At 42.3% G+C, this 18,246-nt stretch overlaps 1 protein-coding gene across 4 annotated transcripts in view; it reads left to right on the top strand.

Moving 5' to 3' along the window:
• LOC106939538 (growth factor receptor-bound protein 10-like) overlaps positions 1-18,246 on the top strand; it is a 56,068-nt gene that overhangs the window by 18,119 nt on the left and 19,703 nt on the right. For all 4 annotated transcript variants that reach the window (XM_015021956.1, XM_015021957.1, XM_015021959.1 and 1 more), the window contains 2 exons: positions 471-594; positions 14,475-14,631. In XM_015021956.1, coding sequence (XP_014877442.1) covers positions 471-594; positions 14,475-14,631 — 281 coding nt within the window. The remainder of the gene's footprint in view (positions 1-470; positions 595-14,474; positions 14,632-18,246) is intronic.

Genomic DNA, 18,246 nt, shown 5'->3' on the forward strand with positions numbered 1-18,246 from the left:
TTTTCTTGCATAAAGGCTGAATTTGTGGACTTAACTGGGTCTGCAGTTTTCTCATGATGCTGTATGTTTTTTGACAAACATCCAACACCAAATATCTCTATTTATACTAATATTAAACTACACAGATGGAGTCAATTTGGTGCTAATTTTGCGACTTCTGGTGGGCTTTAGTTGTACTGAAACTTATTTAGGCATGTCGATGTACAGAAGACTGAGCAGAAATTACACACCACATTTTTCAGATTTGTATTTGTCAAAAAGTTTGAAACTGGGGGTAATTTTCCTACTTTCCTAGTTTGTTTTTTCCCCCATCACATTAAAATACACGGAGGTTTGTGTTTTGTGCTTTTAATGTGCCAATAATTTCTGTTCTCACATTCTAGTGTTCATTCAGTGTTCAGGCTTTTATTCTTTGTAGTTATGTGTTCATTCTGGGGCAACAACATAAATGTATTTGTCTCCCTCTGCAGGTGCCTAAAGGAAGAGCAGCACCTGCGTCCCGCCTCCCTGCCCGCCATCCCCAACCCTTTTCCGGAGCTGTGCAGCCCAGCAGGATCCCCCATTCTCAGCCCAATTCAGACCTCCGACAGCCATGCAAGTACACCTTCACCTTCATCACATCCTTTATTCTCCTTACATTAAAAACATCGAATCACAAACCAGGAAGAGGAGGAACGTATTACAAGTCTTAGTTATTTCCCTCCCTATTGGCTTCCTATAATATTGATTGATCAGTAACAGGGCAGAGAGTTTGTGTGGACGTAAATCTAGAAGCGTTCAGAAATCAGGTGAGTGACCCGATAGTCTCAGGTCAAAGTAGTCAGTGTTGACTTTGGCTTCACACTACGCTTTTCTTCCCTGACACCACTTCTGACCCTGGGTTATCTGACCCTGTGTGTGCGTGCGTGTGCGTGTGTCTGTGTGCGTGTGCGTGTGTCTGTGTGCGTGTGTGTGTGTGTGTGTGTGTGTGTGCGCGCGTGCGCTCCTGCGGCGTCATCACTATCAATCATGCACACACAAACACAGAGACGTGTTTCGCTGGGGTTGAAGGTGAGCAGTGTCTCCAGGATGCCCCAGACGGATTGCAGACTTCCGTTGCCGAGCCGACGACCCGAATGGGAACGTCTTCGAGTCGGATCTCCCTGAACCTCCTGAATCCGTCTGCCGGATTTGACAGGACACACTCATTTCCTCAGTTCACACGCTTTTACCCTGGCAATAGGCGTTAATGTGTGTGTGTGCGCGTGCGTGCGTGCGTGTGTGTGTGTGTGCGCGTGCGTGCGTGCGTGTGTGTGTGTGTGTCATAGTCTTGCCCTTCCTGCCCTCCTGTTCGGCCTGTTGTTCCAGGAATGTTCCATCCGTCTCAAAGATGTTTTCAGGATGCCCACCCTGAACAACAACTTATTTTAGATGGTCACTCACTTATTCCTAACAAACCTACCCAGATGTGCTATAACGGATACGTGATAAGAAAAAGCATTATTTTAGCATTTTGTTGACATCATCTCACAAGGTCTGGAGTCACAAAGCAAGTCTGCATTTCGCACAATGAATCCTTTGTGTCCATGTGAGGCTGACAGCGAACTAAATGTTGCCTCATGTCTTTTCCACATTATCTTCATTATGTCCACATTTTGTCCATTTAACTATTATCCCATGTGTCCAAACAGGGAAGCATTTTCCATTAGATGTGTATTTAACCATTCAGCTAACTGCAGCATATTTTTATATCCATTTTTATGTAACGCAACTGAGTCAGCATAGTACTGAACTCTGCTTGCACTGCAAAAACACAAAATCTTACCAAGTAGTTTTTGTTTAATTTCCAGGGAAAATATCTCGGTACAGTTGAAATGAGACAAAACTAACTTAGAAGTAACTCTTCAGCAAGATATAGGAGCTTGTTTTAAGTCAGTAATTCCTTAATATTGATGAAAGAGTAGTAGTTGGATTGGCAGATTGGCAGAAATATTTCACTTATAAGACATTTTCCTCTTGTGATAAGTGAAATAATCTGCCAATAGAGGTAGCAGGTTTTCATCAAAATTAAGGAATTATTGACTAAAGATAAACTCCAATATCTGACTGAAAAGTTACTTATAAGTTAGTTTTGTCTTATTTCAAGCGTGCTAAAATATTTACATTAGAAGCTGGGCAAAAACTACTTGGTAAAATTTTGCATTTTTGCATTGTGATGACAGAAAAGTGGGAATGTAGTGGCATTTTTTTATCATTAACAGAACAGTGATGAAAACATTTTAGTAGATTAAGCCTAAGTTGTGGGAGCTCAACTGATAAATGCATCATATTTGGATCTGGAATGTTGCTTATTTAAGGAAACGTCTCTCCCACCACGTTAGTTAACAATGATTGATTAAAATGGTTATGTGGATTGCTATGGGATGCAGATTCCTTCATAAAATAAATGGAGCCTGAGTGAAGCATCCAGAAGGAACAGTCCAGTTGGGACACAAGTTGGTCTGCAGGCTGACTAACAATAAGTTTGTAAATGTTTCCATTTGCACGGAGCAGATCTGCCTGGTGCGACACGTCACAGGGCGTTGCTTGAGCGCCTGACAGACGGTCAGAACTAGACGGACCTTGTACTGGGCCAGGCGTGACCTCAGTTCCAGTTTTAGCCCGTACCAATCATCTTTCCAGATACTGATGCAAACAGTATCTTTTTTTTTGTTTGTTTAAATTCAAAATGTTACTACAATGATCGTTGATGATATCAGACAAATATGATTTTAGGTTCTTTGACACAGGAGGAGCAGAAAATTAAGGGATTACAAGATTATCCCAATTTATTTATGGAATATTAATTCATGACTCAAGCCTAAGAACAAGCATGGAAATAAGTATCTGTATTTTCCATGTCTGGAAGAGTATGAAAAAATATCTTCTTTTTTAACTCTTAATTCCCTTCCTGGTGTACTTCACCTTGTCCTTCCTCCCTTTTATTCCTCCTCTTTTTCTTCTATTCTTTCATCCTTTACTCCTTCCTTCCTGGAGTCTTTCTTACAAGATTGTTCTCTCTTCCTTGTCAACCTCTGTTGTTCCTTCCTTTCTTTTGCTGTCCTACATTTCTTCTTTTTTGTCTTTCTTTGCCTTGGTGTTTTCCTGAATTGTGTTCTCTCTCTTTCCTTTTCTTTCTTCATGTCCACCCCTTTTCTTTTCCTCGTTGCCTTCCTTCTTTGTTTGTGTTGCTTTCTGTCAGGTCTCATACTTGCGCTTTCCTGCTGTAAAAACATTTTTACCTAAATTTACTGTAAAAGTTTGTACTTCATATCCAATTATGAACATAAAGGACTGAACATCGGAAGGTTTCCTGGAAAAATCTGGAATTCAACAAATGTTTAATCAAGGGTTTACTAACAGGAAAACGTCAAGCAGAAAAGTTTCAGTTTTGACTAATTTAATAAACCCCAGTTGATGGTGTGCTTGGGGTTCGTTATACAATCATTTCACTCAGCTGTGCTGGAGCAGGGACTCGTCTAAACATAAAGGACGGTGTTGAGGACTGCTGCCTGGATGCACACATTAATTACTGGGACATTTGCACACCACACTTTCAGAAATAAAACAACCAGTCGACTTCACGCTAACCCAACACACGACTTGTCAGTTTCTGCTAATGCTGAAACTACGTGGCCACAAGCTACAATCTGTGTAAGCTGCACGTCTCAAGTGATGAAACACTAAGGAGCAAATAGGTTTTCATCTTTTCAGAAGCAAAAGTAGCTCAGCCACGCACACTGCTTCTTTAATGTCTCTGCCTTGGGACTTATTTTCACAGGTCGTTCTGTGAGTTCCTGTCACGCGATCTGGCAGCTCCTTCTGCTGCACTGGTGGTCAGTACAGATCAGAACGGTTATGGGACAAACCGGGCTAAAGCTCTCTTGTTAAATAAAAATGGTTTGTTGGACATAATTCTGTATATTTACTTGTAAAATTGAGTGCAAGCTTGCTAAGGGTGGCTTACTTAACACTAATAGTTCTGATTATTGCCCTGGATTTGAGGAACAAACATCTTTATGTGGCGTGTAGACTTTAAGGATAATGTTTATTTCATAGCATACTGCGTGTCTTGACATGATGCGTTTACTTTTTATAGGATAATGCGCAAAATGAGCATCGGCTCGTCTTGAGCTGATAAAACCATCACTAATCAAATCAGTATTATGTAAAACTGACGATTCTAATGTTATTTCCTATTCAAAAACATACCTGGATTGTTGCCTTGATTCCCTCCTACATGTTTGAGAAATTGTTTAATCTCTATGGCAACCAATCTCCATGGAAACCATTCAGCTGAGCAACACCTAGTGGCAGACCTCCTTGGAGTTGCAGTTTCCGAGCTTCTGCCTCGCACAGCAGCCTTCTCCCATGACTCCCCCACTCGGCTCCTTCAGACTAGCCAGTTGCAATTAGCAAACACCTGGAGGAACTCATTATACAACTTACTTTTCAGTGCTACCCTTGTAAAAACATTATTAAAGGGTTAATAAAGGAGTGATGTGACGGCGTCCTGAAGGCGGACCTTTCAGACAGAGCAAGAGTTTCTTAAGAGACAGGGGCCCAATTTCAAGGCTTTATATTTGGAATTAAAATTTCTTTTACGTCATATTTGATATGTACATTTTTATATCAACTTGAAGGTAACTGTTACTTCATTGTACTACAAAATGGCGCTATGTGCCTTAAAAATACATAATACTGCCCCTTTAAATGCTGCATAACAGGTTGACTCTGACGTGCCGTTGCTGTAGCGATGCGGTGCTCAGTTGCGTTAAATGTAAACAAACAGCTGGCATACAGAACCTGTGTAGGTGTTATGAGAACATATACATATGAATATATGCAGGTCTGTAAATGATGCATGCCTTGGAGCAGGAGGAGCATATGAATGCAGACGAGTCACACATATGTGCCGTGGGACGATCAGCTGACGGCTCTCTGGTGTTTTTCTCCTCGGGCTGTCGCTGTGAATATTGTTCTGAAGATCCGCTAACAGGCTGACATTATGTCTCCGTCAGAAGTCCTAAATTGACTTTGGTCGGGGCTTCGGAGCCGTTTCTCATGGTTAATAATTCTAAAGGCCGTTTCCCATGCAGCCTGTGCCAGCCTTGCAACATTCATTCGAGCCGTGTTTTCCCCCGCCTTTCACAGGGATTTGGTCAGGTCCCATCTGTCATCGTTGAGCAAATGCGTTTGCTTTGGCACCGTGGCTGTAACGCAACTCGAGCTTTTATTTGTGGCCAGAGACAGTATAATCAACATCAGCGAGTTGGACCCAGCAGTTAAATATACGCTCAGTCGCAAGCAGATGATTTGGATGAATGCCATGTGGATCAGCAGGCCTCCCTGCTCTCCTCTGAAGTAGCTTTGAGCAAGACACTGAACTTGATCCAGGTTCTGGTTTACTGCTCCTCAGCTGACCCTGACCTCTGACCTCCTTAGGGATGGACGCTCTGGGATGGGTTTTTTTTGTCCATTATTTGCTCTGCGGTTTGATTTTTAGATAATTGCTGCTTGTAAAGTCAGACAAAGATTAGAGGAAAGGTGTTTATAACCCTTGAACCTTTTCACATGTTGTCACATCATCACTAATAACTTTAATGGATTCTGTTGGGATTTCAGGTGATAGACCAACTCAAAGCACAGTTTTGTTGTGAGGTTTAGTAGTTATTAGCAGTCATTTTTCTCAAGTAATTAGAAAATTTATCTCTTTTTACTCTAACCCTTAAATAAAACAACAACAAAAAAGAGTCTGGTGCAAACATTTTCCTTTTTAAGTCGCTTGGAGCCCATCTCTAGATGCTAAACACATGATCTCAATGTTTTCTGATTTTTTTTTTTTTATTTTTTTTTTTGACTCCTGAGTGGTTGGTTAGTCCTGATACCGCGTTGGACAGATCCATCAGATATTTAGCAAAGAAGAAAACTTTAACTTTATTGTCTGAGCTATTTTTAAAAGACACAGCTCATGCTGCAGGTTGGTAACAAAAGACCAACCATGTAGAGTAAATAACTTTGTAAACTCCTGTATTCCAGCAATCAACTTGGGGAAAAAACATCTTAATATGACTGTGGAGGCTGTGCTTATTGCTCTACTTTATACTAAATTTCCATGTAATGGTTTCTCTGGTGTCCTATTATTAGTTGTCTTCAAAGAAATATGCTTAAGCGCTGATTAATCTTGTGTAATAAGACGAAAGCTCCAAGACCCACACTCTTCAGGGACTCCTGCCTCCCCTTTGATTTGAGGTCAGCTGATGTATTTCTGCACGCAATGGTCTGCTGACCCACTGCAATCAGTCAAGGTGCATGTTCGCGTCCGTGTCTCTGCGCGCTCAGAGAAAGTCGCTCAGTACAGTTAGCTGGATGGCCATTAGTTCACTGTGTAATCTACCACAAACAATTTCCATCATTACCTGTTAATGAGATGTAATCTGACTGTGGGGGGATTTGGTGCAGATTGACATGCAGGTCGGAGTAATTATTTCTGCTGGTGTTTGTGGGCTTAATAAAGATTTGCTGGGACTTTGTAGTTTTTGCCAAGCACAAAATGTTTTGCAGAGTTGCAATGTGATGATGCAACTTGAAAGTGTTTTCTAAGGATTGTTAGAGTAATTGCTGCTTAACCGCACCGCAGACTTTTTTTTTTGCTCCCCCCCTACATTCCATGACTTTGCAAGAAGATAAAGTTGAATGCTGGTCCAAAAGGAGCCTGGGAAATCATTTTTAGCTACATAGTAGTTGTGCAACAATATAACCAGCTCATGAGATGATACATCATATTAGGTTTTTTTGAATTATTTTGGGGAAAACTTTAAATCCTCCATTTCTTTTGTTGTTTTCACAAAGTAAAAAGTTTCACAAATCACCAACTGATTTTAAAAATCTAATCTAGTCGGTGTATCTTGTTCCATTTGGAGACTAGCAGTTATCACTAGCCAGTAATGGTAATACCCCTGCGTTTCAAAAATCGTTCGTACCTCGTTTTAATCCGTCTCTGTTTAAGGCTGACTTTCTGTTCAAATAAAAGTCTCCAATATAGACACAACAGCTTGTCAAGCTCCAAACAAACACCATTACATCTGGGGCTCATAATAATAGCTTCCCTGCCAGAATGCCTAGGTGGGCCCCATATGGGGAAAAGGAGGGCAGACCAGATGGGTCCCATATGGGTTTGTCCGCAGGTTCCACGGTGGCCCCACATGGGTTTGCCCATTTAGGGCCCATGGAGGGCCCACGTAGGCTGTGGCCCTACATTGGCAAACCCATGTGGGGCCACCGTGGAACCTGCGGACAAACCCATATGGGACCCATATGTCAGCCCTCTTTTCCCCCATATGGGGCCCATCTAGGCATGCTGGCAGGGTTGCATGTCTCATAATAGCAGCAACTCCATAACTCTTTGACAAGAAACATTTTGGCATTTAATGTTGCACGATCTAGTCCTAAGAGATCTTGTTTGTACTCAGACTCCCACAGCCTTGGAGAAACATTAAATCTTTCTACACTGTTGATCTATTAATTGGTTTGTTGGTTTCATCTTATCTGAGATTGGGTCATGGGGTAAATGGGTCAAGGTCCAGACATCCCACTACATCGGACACATAGGTCTACCCAAGGATCTCTGGGAAACCTCTAAGGAAGGCTTCCTGAACTCCCTAAATTAGTTGACAATTTTTTCATCACGACTAATCTGACGAAGCGATTCAGCCCTATATTTTGTCTGACTCGTAATCACACACAGGAGAAGTCTGGACTTTTTGAAGTGAGGATCGTTAAAGGGGCAGTATTATGTAGAATCTACTTTTTTGAGCTATACATTGTTTTATAAAGTTATTCTCTCATTAAAATTATACTTGGGGTGTTGCCTTGATTCTTTAATGCGTGTTTGAGAAATCCTTTAACTTCCTGTAGCAACCGTTCAGGTGTGTAAAACGTCTAGGTGGACCTAGCCCCGCCTTTGAGACGCAGCTCTTCCTCTGAGCTGCAGTTTCCAAGCTTGGGCACCTCCCCCACTTGTCTCCTTCAGACTAGCCAGCAGCAATTAGCAAAGACCTGGTGGAACTGCATATCTGTGGAGCTCATTATACGAGCTATGTATCAGTAAATGTTGGTAAAACGTTGTTAAAGGATTAATAGAGGAGCCTTGTTGTGATGACTTCCTGAAGGTGGAGTTTCAATAAGAGAGGAGTTTTTAAGAAACGGAAGCCCAATTTCACAGCATTAAATTACAAAATCTAATTTATTTTAAGTCATATTTGATATATACAACATTTTAGAGTGACTGCAGTGTCTTGATTGTGTTATAAAATATCACTATGTGCCTGCAAAATACATAATACTGCCCCTGTAATGGTCTTGGTAATGGATCCCCTATCGGTAGTTGAAAGACGTCACATCACTGAGAGCTAAATTTGAAGTGAAATGAAGATATGGTTTTAGTGTTGAAAGGTAACAACTAGTCAAACGTACTCTGTTTTAACTAACTTCAGCATTTTAAAAAACTCAAACAACAAATGTCTGTGTAACCTACATGCTAGGTTAACGGATATTAATGTATTCTTGGGTTCTGCATCTCTTGTAGTCACGATAAGGGTATGCATCTTTCCTGTGAAGACGAGTTTTCTTCAATTTCAATGAAAGTTGTTAAATTTGAAGTATTAAATCTTGTTTTAATATTGGCACAAGATTACATCAGGGGAATAAGGTTAAAGGTGGAACTTGGCTCACGTTGTATATTTTCAAAGTTGATGAGAATCTCACGGTGTCGGGTCATGTGGAGTTGAGCTCCTCATTGAGGCGCCACTCTGGTGAAGTGAGATTGAGTTTGGCGGCTCTGCAGCGGTAATCAGCTCTGACTGGCCTGAAATCTGAAGAACTTTCACTGACATGAAACACAGACGATGCTGCAAAAGAGTCCAGAGTGACCAACTGCTAACAGGAAGTCAAATACTGGCAATAGAGATTCGGCAAGAGAAGCACCAGGTGGCGGAAAACTTTTACAGAAATATAGAATCAGTGACGGCTGAATTTGAATGTGTTTACTGCTCAGAATGGTTCTCTAGTGTTCAGACTTCAGGCGACACTTGGACTTGAGGAGAATCATTAGCTAAAAATGCATTTCAAGTTCAATTGACTTTTAACTTCACACTGTGTTCAATGCTTAAAGCTGCAGTATGTAACTTTATAAAAAAATGTTTTTTACATATTTGTTGAAACTGTCACTATTTAGTGACATCATAGTACGAGAAAAATTATCTGTGAAAAAAATCAAGCTTCTCTGACTTCTCCCAGTGCTAACTAGACGCAACCAATCAGAGCCAGGAGGCGGGTCTTAATGCTGTCAATCATGACCATTTGCACACCGCTGTTCCAAACCCCAAAACTCCTCTTGATTTCTGCTATGATACAACTTCTCCCCATTAATAGAGCCTGTTATGAATGCTAAGGCTAGTTAGCATAGCGGATAATCGATCTTGTTTTTCCGCCATTTGCACATTTAGCAGCACATTCCCAGGGAGGATCAACAGCGTTAAGATCCTCCTCCTGGCTCTGATTGGTTTTTTGTTCAGGATCAGTAAACTTCAGATTTCTTCAGATGGGAATAGGTGGAGCAGATCAATCATTTCATAAAGTTACATATCGCAGCTTTAAGCCCCCTTTTGGCAGCTCAGACAGCCATGATGGCATTTTTAAGAAACTTGCAACAAAGTTAAGACCTGGAAAGTGACATCTAAAACGTTGACATTTTTGTTTCAATATTGCAAATCTTGTTTGCTTATTTTAACTTTTCTTTTGCATTTTTCTTTTGCTTTAGGGGAGAAAAAAAATGTAGTTTGAACCTCCACAACATCTTGTAATTGTTAGTTGCAGGCAGCCGAGCTTTTGTTTATTCAAAGCTGTTGGAGAGGTTATCTGCTGGCTGCGTTCAGTGTTTATATACAGAAAAGCAGACGGTGTGCAGAGTCATCCACTGAGTAAAGAAGTCTTTTTCACTCTGCAGCTCGAGTTACTGAGGAAGAGGCTGGCTCCGGCTTAAAACAACCAGATCAATTGTGATACGTCTGTGCTTGTGTAAAAATGTGTGCGTGTATGAGGGGGAAGGAGGGAGAGAAAGAGGTTTAGGGGCTCATAAACCTCTTGGGCAAGTGGTTCTGACCCAGGTGCAGATTACTGTGTTTGACCTCTGACCCATAGTGTGTGTGTGTGTGTGTGTGTGTGTGTGTGTTTGGTCATATGTGCGCAGGTGTCTGCTTGTAACCCCTCAGTCCAATATGTTGCAATAGTGTGTGTGTGTGTGTTGCCATAAGTGGCATAGGAGACAATAAACCCTGTTAGCGTTTCACCTCTCACCCTTTACTATTAAAGTGGAGGGAAAAAAGAGAAGGAAGGGGGGAAGGGAGAAACGAGGCAAGGTGAGTTAGTTTTAAACGTATAATAATAGTAGAGCTAAAAATATTTTACCTCTAGGACATTTTCACACTCTATCCTGTTGCATTTACTAGACTTGGTGTCCTGAATTGGGATTTTATGTGTCAAACACAAAGTAGTGCATAATTGTGAGGAAGAATGAAAAAGATGCACACGTTTCTAAAATTTGACAGAAAATATGGTTTTGAAGAACCCCATTTAGTTACGATTACATCTTTTAGGTTATGTTTCTCACAGCTTTGCAGATCTACACACTAATGGTTTCATGTTCAGAAGATAAGATGAGGGAAATTCAGAAATATTCAGACTTTAATAACATCCATGAGAATTATGTGAGTTTTGTTAGGAATTGGATGTCATTTAAGAAAAACTATTATATCCACAAATAAGCAAACATATTTAGTCATAAACAGACACCCGTAAGATGTTTACAAGTTAAACACTAATATAATACATGGGATATATATTAAATATTGCAATATTTTTGCTGCATTTTTTTGTAATCAGCATGGAGGTGCTGTTCATGGTCCTAGACATCATGATGAAGAAAAGCACAGTGTGTGTGTGGGGTTTGGCCTCAATACCCCTGCAGCAGGCAGTGTTGATTGTGGAATAGCATTGATTATATATGCGTAAAGTTTTGGTGTTTTAGTCAGAATATGCTAAAACTGGCATATTCTGCAACAATCCAGTCTTCTTTATTTTAAAATCTTTCTCTCTCTCCCCCTCCCCCCCCTTTAAATTCCTGATAACTCCAATAGAAAGCTTCCAACTTTTAAAACTCCCAGAATTTTGCTCAACTTTATCCATACTTTTTTCCAAAATGGCTTCCTTTTTTTTTTTTTTTTTTTTTCAGGCTTCCATGAAGGCCACATTTATGATGTGCTATGATAGCAGAATCACTACTGTTGCTCTCTTGATTGATGCTCTTCTCATCCTGCCTTCCCGTCGTGTCTTGGTGAATTGCGACGCTTCTTCTTCCCTTTTCAGACGATAAATTGAACGAGGTTTTTAAAGCGTTGGACATGGCTTTCAGACCCAGCGCTGCTTTGAAGTTCTCTGCTATAAAAACATCTTATCCATCTTTTGAGTTGGTCCATTACATAAATTCCTTAAAAGAACAAAATTTAACAAATCAAATGGAGATGTGAGCAGGGCGGGAAATGAGAGCGGACCAGAAATCAAGCAGATAGAGAAGGAGGAAGACGTTGGCTCCTTGTGACGCACGCGGTATGTTCGTTATCGCTTCCTGCACCCGCTCATCTCATCATGAATATCCCTGCACAAGCGTGACTCCATGTAGTTGGTAGGAGCCTGGCTCTCTCAGGAGCTGCAGCATGAGTCAGGAGGAAAAGTCCAACACTAATGTGGAAAAAAAGTCGGGAGGGGGGGGGCAAAAAAAAAAAAAACGCACACAAAAAAAAAAAACCCTTCTGCAGATGGTCTTCATAGTTTACATTTTGTCTTCCTCTTTCAAGAATGTGTGTGTGCCTCAAAGTTCTCACGCACACTGTATTAGGGGCCAGCTGGGTTTGGCCTGGGCTCTCTACACATGAGCCTGATTATGACTCAGTATTGCATTACTGACATTCCTCCATAGATCTTTTTTTCTCCACTCCTCTTTCTCTCCCCCCTCTTTGCAACTGTTTAGCTCTTCCTTGACCCTTCCAGTTTTGCCCCAAACGCGTGGCACGTTATCCGTTCGCCTCCGCATCCAATTAGTTCCCACTTCAAATTTTTCTTTTACCCTCTTTTTTTTTTCTTTTCTCGTGAATGTTCAAGCTGTCGGTGTGCATTACACATGTTTCTATGGCCCTAACACTTCTGCCCAGTATTTCACATGCAGCTGAGGAGGAGGAGGAGGAGGAGGAGGAAGATGACAGGAGGCAAAGGGAGGGGCTAGAAATTGAAACCGTCAAGCCCGCTCAAAGGAAATGTCAGAAGATGCAGAAGAATAAGGGATGAGTCTCTCCGTCCTGCGATTGGCTCGGTAGTTTGAGCTCGTCTGCATGTGTGCTTGAGGAGTGGTGGGCGTGTCTTAAAAAGAGGGGGGAGAGATGGTGTGGCGCCATCAGTAAAAGGAGCTGACGGAGATAGTTTTTTGGACACGGGGGGGGGGATCAGGTGGATGAAACACAACCCTGGAGATAAGAGAGTACGTGACAGGTAGCAGCTCCCTGGTTAAAGAAAAAAAAATCCCACTCTGGGTTAATTCACTAGGAGGAGGAGAAGGAGGAAAGGAGCGACTGCTCATACCGCTCCTCGCAGCTCAGTACGGGAACAACGGGCAGCCTCCTCCGTCTCTCCTTTACTTTCGTCCTTCTTCTGTCACTTCCTCTCCCTCTCTTTTCTCCCCCGCCCCCGTTACCTCTCCTGCATTCGCCTCGCCAATCTGTCCTTCCTTTCCTCTCTCTCTCTCTCCTCCCTCGCTCAGTCTCCCTCTCTCTCTCCCTTCCTGACTTCCTCCTCCCTCCCTCTGTGTCCCTCCGTGTCACTGGAGAGCGTCTCAGTGTGAAAATGCCATCCTGCTCTCCAGACTGTTGCCTCTTACAGGCTGTGGAGGTAAGGGACCTGTGTTGTGTGTGTGTGTGTGTGTGTGTGGGTGGGTGTGTGTTGAGTGTGTGTTTCTTCTCCAGTTTTCTGTTCTGAGGCTTGTGTCGGGCTTTCCAGAAGCAACCGAGTGTCAGTTTGGAAGCATGCTTTTTCTTTTTCTTTTCTTTTTCTTGGTTTAGTGTTTTTAAAAGTTTCCTCAAACAAAAACTCATGCGTCATACATTAACTTTTTTTTTTTCTTGTCGGGGGGCATGTGGGAAGAGAGGAGGCAGCCTTTGGGCTTTTGCAGAGGGCAGAAAAAGTGCAGTGACGTTGTTTCAGATTTCAGAGTGAGCCTTTGTGTCGCTGCTCTTGCTCCTGGTGATGTTTTGTGTTTTTATTTTTTTCCCAGGCAGTTTACGTTTTAAATCCTTTTGAGTTATTTTATTTCTTTTTAAACTTTGCAGAGCTTTCGTCCCGACTTCATTTTCCGCCCCCTCCCTCTCTCCTTCGCTCCCTCCCTCTCTCCTCCTCCTCCTGTCCAGCCCCCTTGGCCATCACCGGTTTTTCTGTCTTGTTTCATGTCATCTAAAGCAGCGGTTTTTTAGTTGCAGAAAAATATTTCTGCTTCGACGAGGGGCGAAAAACACACAAGCACGCACACTTATGAGGTTCTCCGGGCGTCGCGGCGTCATTTCTGTGGTTTGCAGACACTTTCTGATGTCAGTTCCCCCTCGGTGAGAGAGAGTCCTGTGCGAGGGTTATCTGTGCAGCAGCACACTCGAATGAGGGCAACATTACACCCGGTTTAAATGTCGCTTTGGGCACTGGGCTGGAATGGTTCAAAATGGCGCAACAATGGGAGGTTCTCCTGCTTTAAACCCGACCCGCTCGCAGCTCCAAGCGGTGACATTTTTAATGACAAAATTCAACACGTTACAAACTCACCGACTTATTTCAATCTCGAAGTGCGAGTGTGGGATTTTTTAAAAGAAGGATCTTCTTTTTTCTGTATTTTCTTTTGTGTAGACTTATCCGAAGGTGTCCGTTTCTTGCGTCTGGGATTTTTTTAATTTTTTTTTTTGCGGAGGTTCAGATGCGCATTTGTTGGTGTTGGACAAAGTTTGGTTGTGTTGTGAACAAAAAGGGCTGAACTGAAGGCGCAGGGGCAGGCCAGCCTTTCCTGGACGTCATCCTACTGGGTTTTTTTTTTTTTTTTTTAAAAGCCCACTTCATGTTCGAGTGACAGAATCATGTGAACACAGCCTTTTTTAAGGGTGGACCTGGTTATGGAGGTAAATTTAGACACTGCTGTTTAATTATTATTTTCTGCACATAATCTAATTCCTGGGAGCAACTCGGGACACACCGTGCACCACACTTTTTTTTATTTATTTTTTTCTTCTTTTTCTCTTCTCTCTCTTTCTCCTGCTTGTGGAAAACATGACCTCCACTGTTCTCGTGCTCATTTGTGCTGTGTGTCTCTTCAGATCGTGAAGGTTTGGAGCGAGGATGGCGCCGGCAAAGTGGTGGAGATTCCAGCCGACATGACGGCGAGAGACGTGTGTCAGCTGCTGGTCTACAAGAGCCACTGCGTGGACGACAATGCCTGGACGCTGGTGGAGCACCACCCCGTCCTCGGTCTCGGTAGGGGAACTCGTCCCGGTGTGGCTCTGATGCACCGAGGCGCCTACAGGGCAAATAGCAAATTTTTGCCTCTATAGAAGTCAAACTTTAATCCTTCTTTACATTTTGCATGGATTCAGATTATCGCGATCAGATTTAAAGCAATTTTCATTGTCGGGTATTGACGTCGGCTACTTTTATCGGACTTAATGGTGTACAAAAGCGCCGATACACGTAGTTAAAAGCATATAAACCAGATTAAACGGGAATAATTTTCCACTATAGCCGTGTTTATTTGCCTACAGCAGATCTTTTCTGTGCTTGTGGGTCTTTTGGTGCCTCTCCAGAGGTAGATGGACTCTATCTGGGGTGTGCCGAAGTTTAGCAGGGGCTTTAGTGGCGCAAAGGAGTGAAACCCTGAGATTTTAAATGAATGGATGTGTTGGAAACTCTGTATGTTATGTCTCCAAATAAATTCATATGTAACTATTTATAAAAAGACCATGTACTAGCCCCACCTGTAACCTAATCCTCAACCTCCAAGCTCATTAGACGTAGCATCACATGCTCCTCCTTTTGTTTTGTTTTGTTTTTTTTTTGTTTTTTTGTGTATTTTAGTGACTGTGCTGCATTGCAACTAGAGCTACACAATATGTTGAGTTGCAGTTGTGATCGCAGTGTCAGTGTGTACAATATCACACTTTGAAAGGACTGCTCGGCTGCAGTATTTGACGGCAGAATAGGATTTCAGGTGCTTCTCTCCGATGATAAAATTGACATCTTGGATGTTTTGGGTTTTTTTCTTCCACCTGATCTGCATCTTTGTGATCAAGATCACAAAGCCGAAGGAGATTGCTTGTCATATTTTAAAGATGTTAAAGAGGGTAGTTGGAAAAATGGCCTATTTGCTTTAAGTGTCTTACCAAGTGTTTTTGACTAAGCTTCTAGTTCAAATATCTTTATGCATTAAAATAAACCAAAACTAACTGACAAGTAACTTTTCAGCAAGATATTGGAGCCAGATTTAAGTGAATAATGTTGATGAAAAAGTACTATTTTACTTATAAAAAGACATTTTTCCCATCTAAGTGAAATAATCTGCCAGCAAAATAAGCACTTTTATCAATATCAAGGAATTATTGACTTAAAACAAGCTCCTTATATCTTACTGAAAAGTTACTTGTAAGTTAGTTTTGTCTTATTTCAAGTGTACTAATATATTTCCATTAGAAACAGACAAAAAATATTTGCCAAGATTTGTTTTTGCAGAGTGGGTGTCTCTAGAAAACAGTTTCCTTTCTAAAAGCTTGTTGCAGCTTTTGCTCCGTCTCCGGCGTCATTTCTAAACGTCTTGCTAAAACTGAAAATGGCTAACTGAGTAAGAGAGGTTATGGCGGTTTGTCTGTGCATTTCAACCTTAAACCCTTGAAGTTGCAGATTGCAGTGTGGATGTGCATAATAAGCTTGTTTGGGCAGGGCGTTGAAGCCGGTGCTCCCTAGCATGGGCTGAACGCGCGTACGCCTGCATCTCCTGACGAGGGAGGTGTGGCAGTTGCAGGATTATCCGTTTTCCATGTTCTACTTACAATCCCTGCACCCTCCCAAAATAATTTACTCAAGGGGGGCTGGAAAGGGGAAAAGGAGAGAAGAAAGAGCTGCTTTTCCTCCTCACTTTTTTTGCTGGGTCTCCCTTTGAAGCTTTATTAATTTCTTTTTTTTTTCTTCTTTTTTTTCTTAACTGAATCTTTCTTTGTCCTCTTACCAGCATCGTATTTATAGAGTCAAAGAATCGCTTTGTGTGTTTTCCTGCTTGAGCTGTGTTTCTGGAAAAAAAAAAAAGTACACTGAAGAGATGGAATGTGAGTTGCAGAGAGCGAGGAAGAGGGGGGCGAAGAACGAAAGAGAGAGAGATGAAGAAAAAGCAGGAGACAGAAAGAAAGAGGAGGTGTTTAGGAGGTGTAGGGGGGGACAGGATTTGGACGGGGCGAGAGGCCTGGACTTAAAGCGTCATACCAGAACCTCGACGGGCCAATGGCGGCTCACCGTCGGACGAGCCCCTAGCTGTCCCGGCCAATCAATCTCCCGTTAACCTTGCACAGGAAATTCCCCTGCTTGTAGCCAGCACGCCTGTGAACGCGCACACAACCGGAGTCCAGACATTTCCACCCCTGTCGCGCAGCCACAGAGCTGTTTTTAGCACAAACGGCGACCACATTTTCACAAAACAAAAAGTAAAATAAAACCTTAGTTTTATTAAAGCTTGAGTGATTTCAACATGATTTTAAAAAAATGAGCTGTAGGATAATGGTGTAACCTTTAACCGTCATTGTTCAGGAATAGTCGTAGACAGACGGAGGAAAGGAGAGCAGTGAGTGGGCAGGTCAGGCTCTTAATGTGTGCTTGTGTATTTGTGGCTTGTACTTTGCTTATGGCTTTGCTGCTCTCAGCAATCAGCCTAAATACATGACATCATCCTTTCTGCAAGGCCCCCCTCATCCTCACTTCCTCCTCCTCCTCCATCTCACACCACTTCTCCTCTCCACCTTCACCTCCTCCCCGCCTGCCTCACAGTGCCTCTGCTTTTTTTCACAGCCCCTCCTCATTCAACATCTCAGAACCCCCTCTCACTCCCTCCCTCCTCCTCCTTCTTCACTCGTCTCATAGTAACAGGCGATTTTTCTTGCTGTGTCATTGTATGCAAGAGTTGAACTGGGAATGTGATGATAAATATAGAGGCAAAGCACCCCTGCTGGTGGCGTGAATGGAGGAAAAAAAGGACAGTTAATCTGAACACTGGTGCTCTGGGACTGGTGTGGCTAAGTCAGGTTAGCATTTCTGACTGGGTTTTACTCTATGGTGGGTTGTTGCGAATGGGTGTGCCTGCTTGAAGAATAGAGGGGATGTCAACACATGTTCTGTCGAAATTTGACACATTTTTGTAATGTGTTCAAAATCGGCCTTAGTTGATAAATTTTTGGGTTAAAACGCTACATCTCTGATGAAATTACAGTGTGACATCAGGAGTGAAACTAAATTGCCTTGCACAAATATTAGTAGGCTTTGAATATTTTCCCATGTTGTTATAATACAACTACACAATGTTGCACATTTTAGTAAAGGTTTAGTCAAATGTGTTTTTCTCACAACTTTTGTCACAATTTCAGTAATGAGTGATAATTTTAGTTTTAGGCCCTGAAACTAACAGTATTTTCGGATGTTGACTGGGAAGACGCCCTCAGCCAGCTGTAGTTGTCATGCCAGGCCGCTAGATGGCGCTGTGACTGTAGCATGCGCTCTTGAGCTTTAGCTTCCACCTCACTAGCTTCCACCATCTCTGTCTGGTGGAAGCTATGGAGGAAGTGCTCATTTAGCACATATATTTCTCATCAGAAATTGCGCTAAACTGAACAGGTATAAGTAGTATAACACTGTATAAAGTTGTCCGCCGTTATTTTTGTTGCTATCAGACCCTGAATGTACAGACTAAACCCTGCAGCCGTGCGATCTACGCATGTGTGCTCTCTGTCGCAACCTCCGCGGGGGTTGTGACAGAAACCATAGACATAATATAAGGATAGACGCCTCATGGACCGCTCTCGCCTATTGTCGTTGACGAGATTTGGGGCGGCCATCTTG

Source organism: Poecilia latipinna, unplaced genomic scaffold, assembly GCF_001443285.1.
Source record: "Poecilia latipinna isolate Pla-1442-1.1 unplaced genomic scaffold, P_latipinna-1.0 Scaffold2902, whole genome shotgun sequence".
Classification (NCBI taxonomy): domain Eukaryota; kingdom Metazoa; phylum Chordata; class Actinopteri; order Cyprinodontiformes; family Poeciliidae; genus Poecilia; species Poecilia latipinna.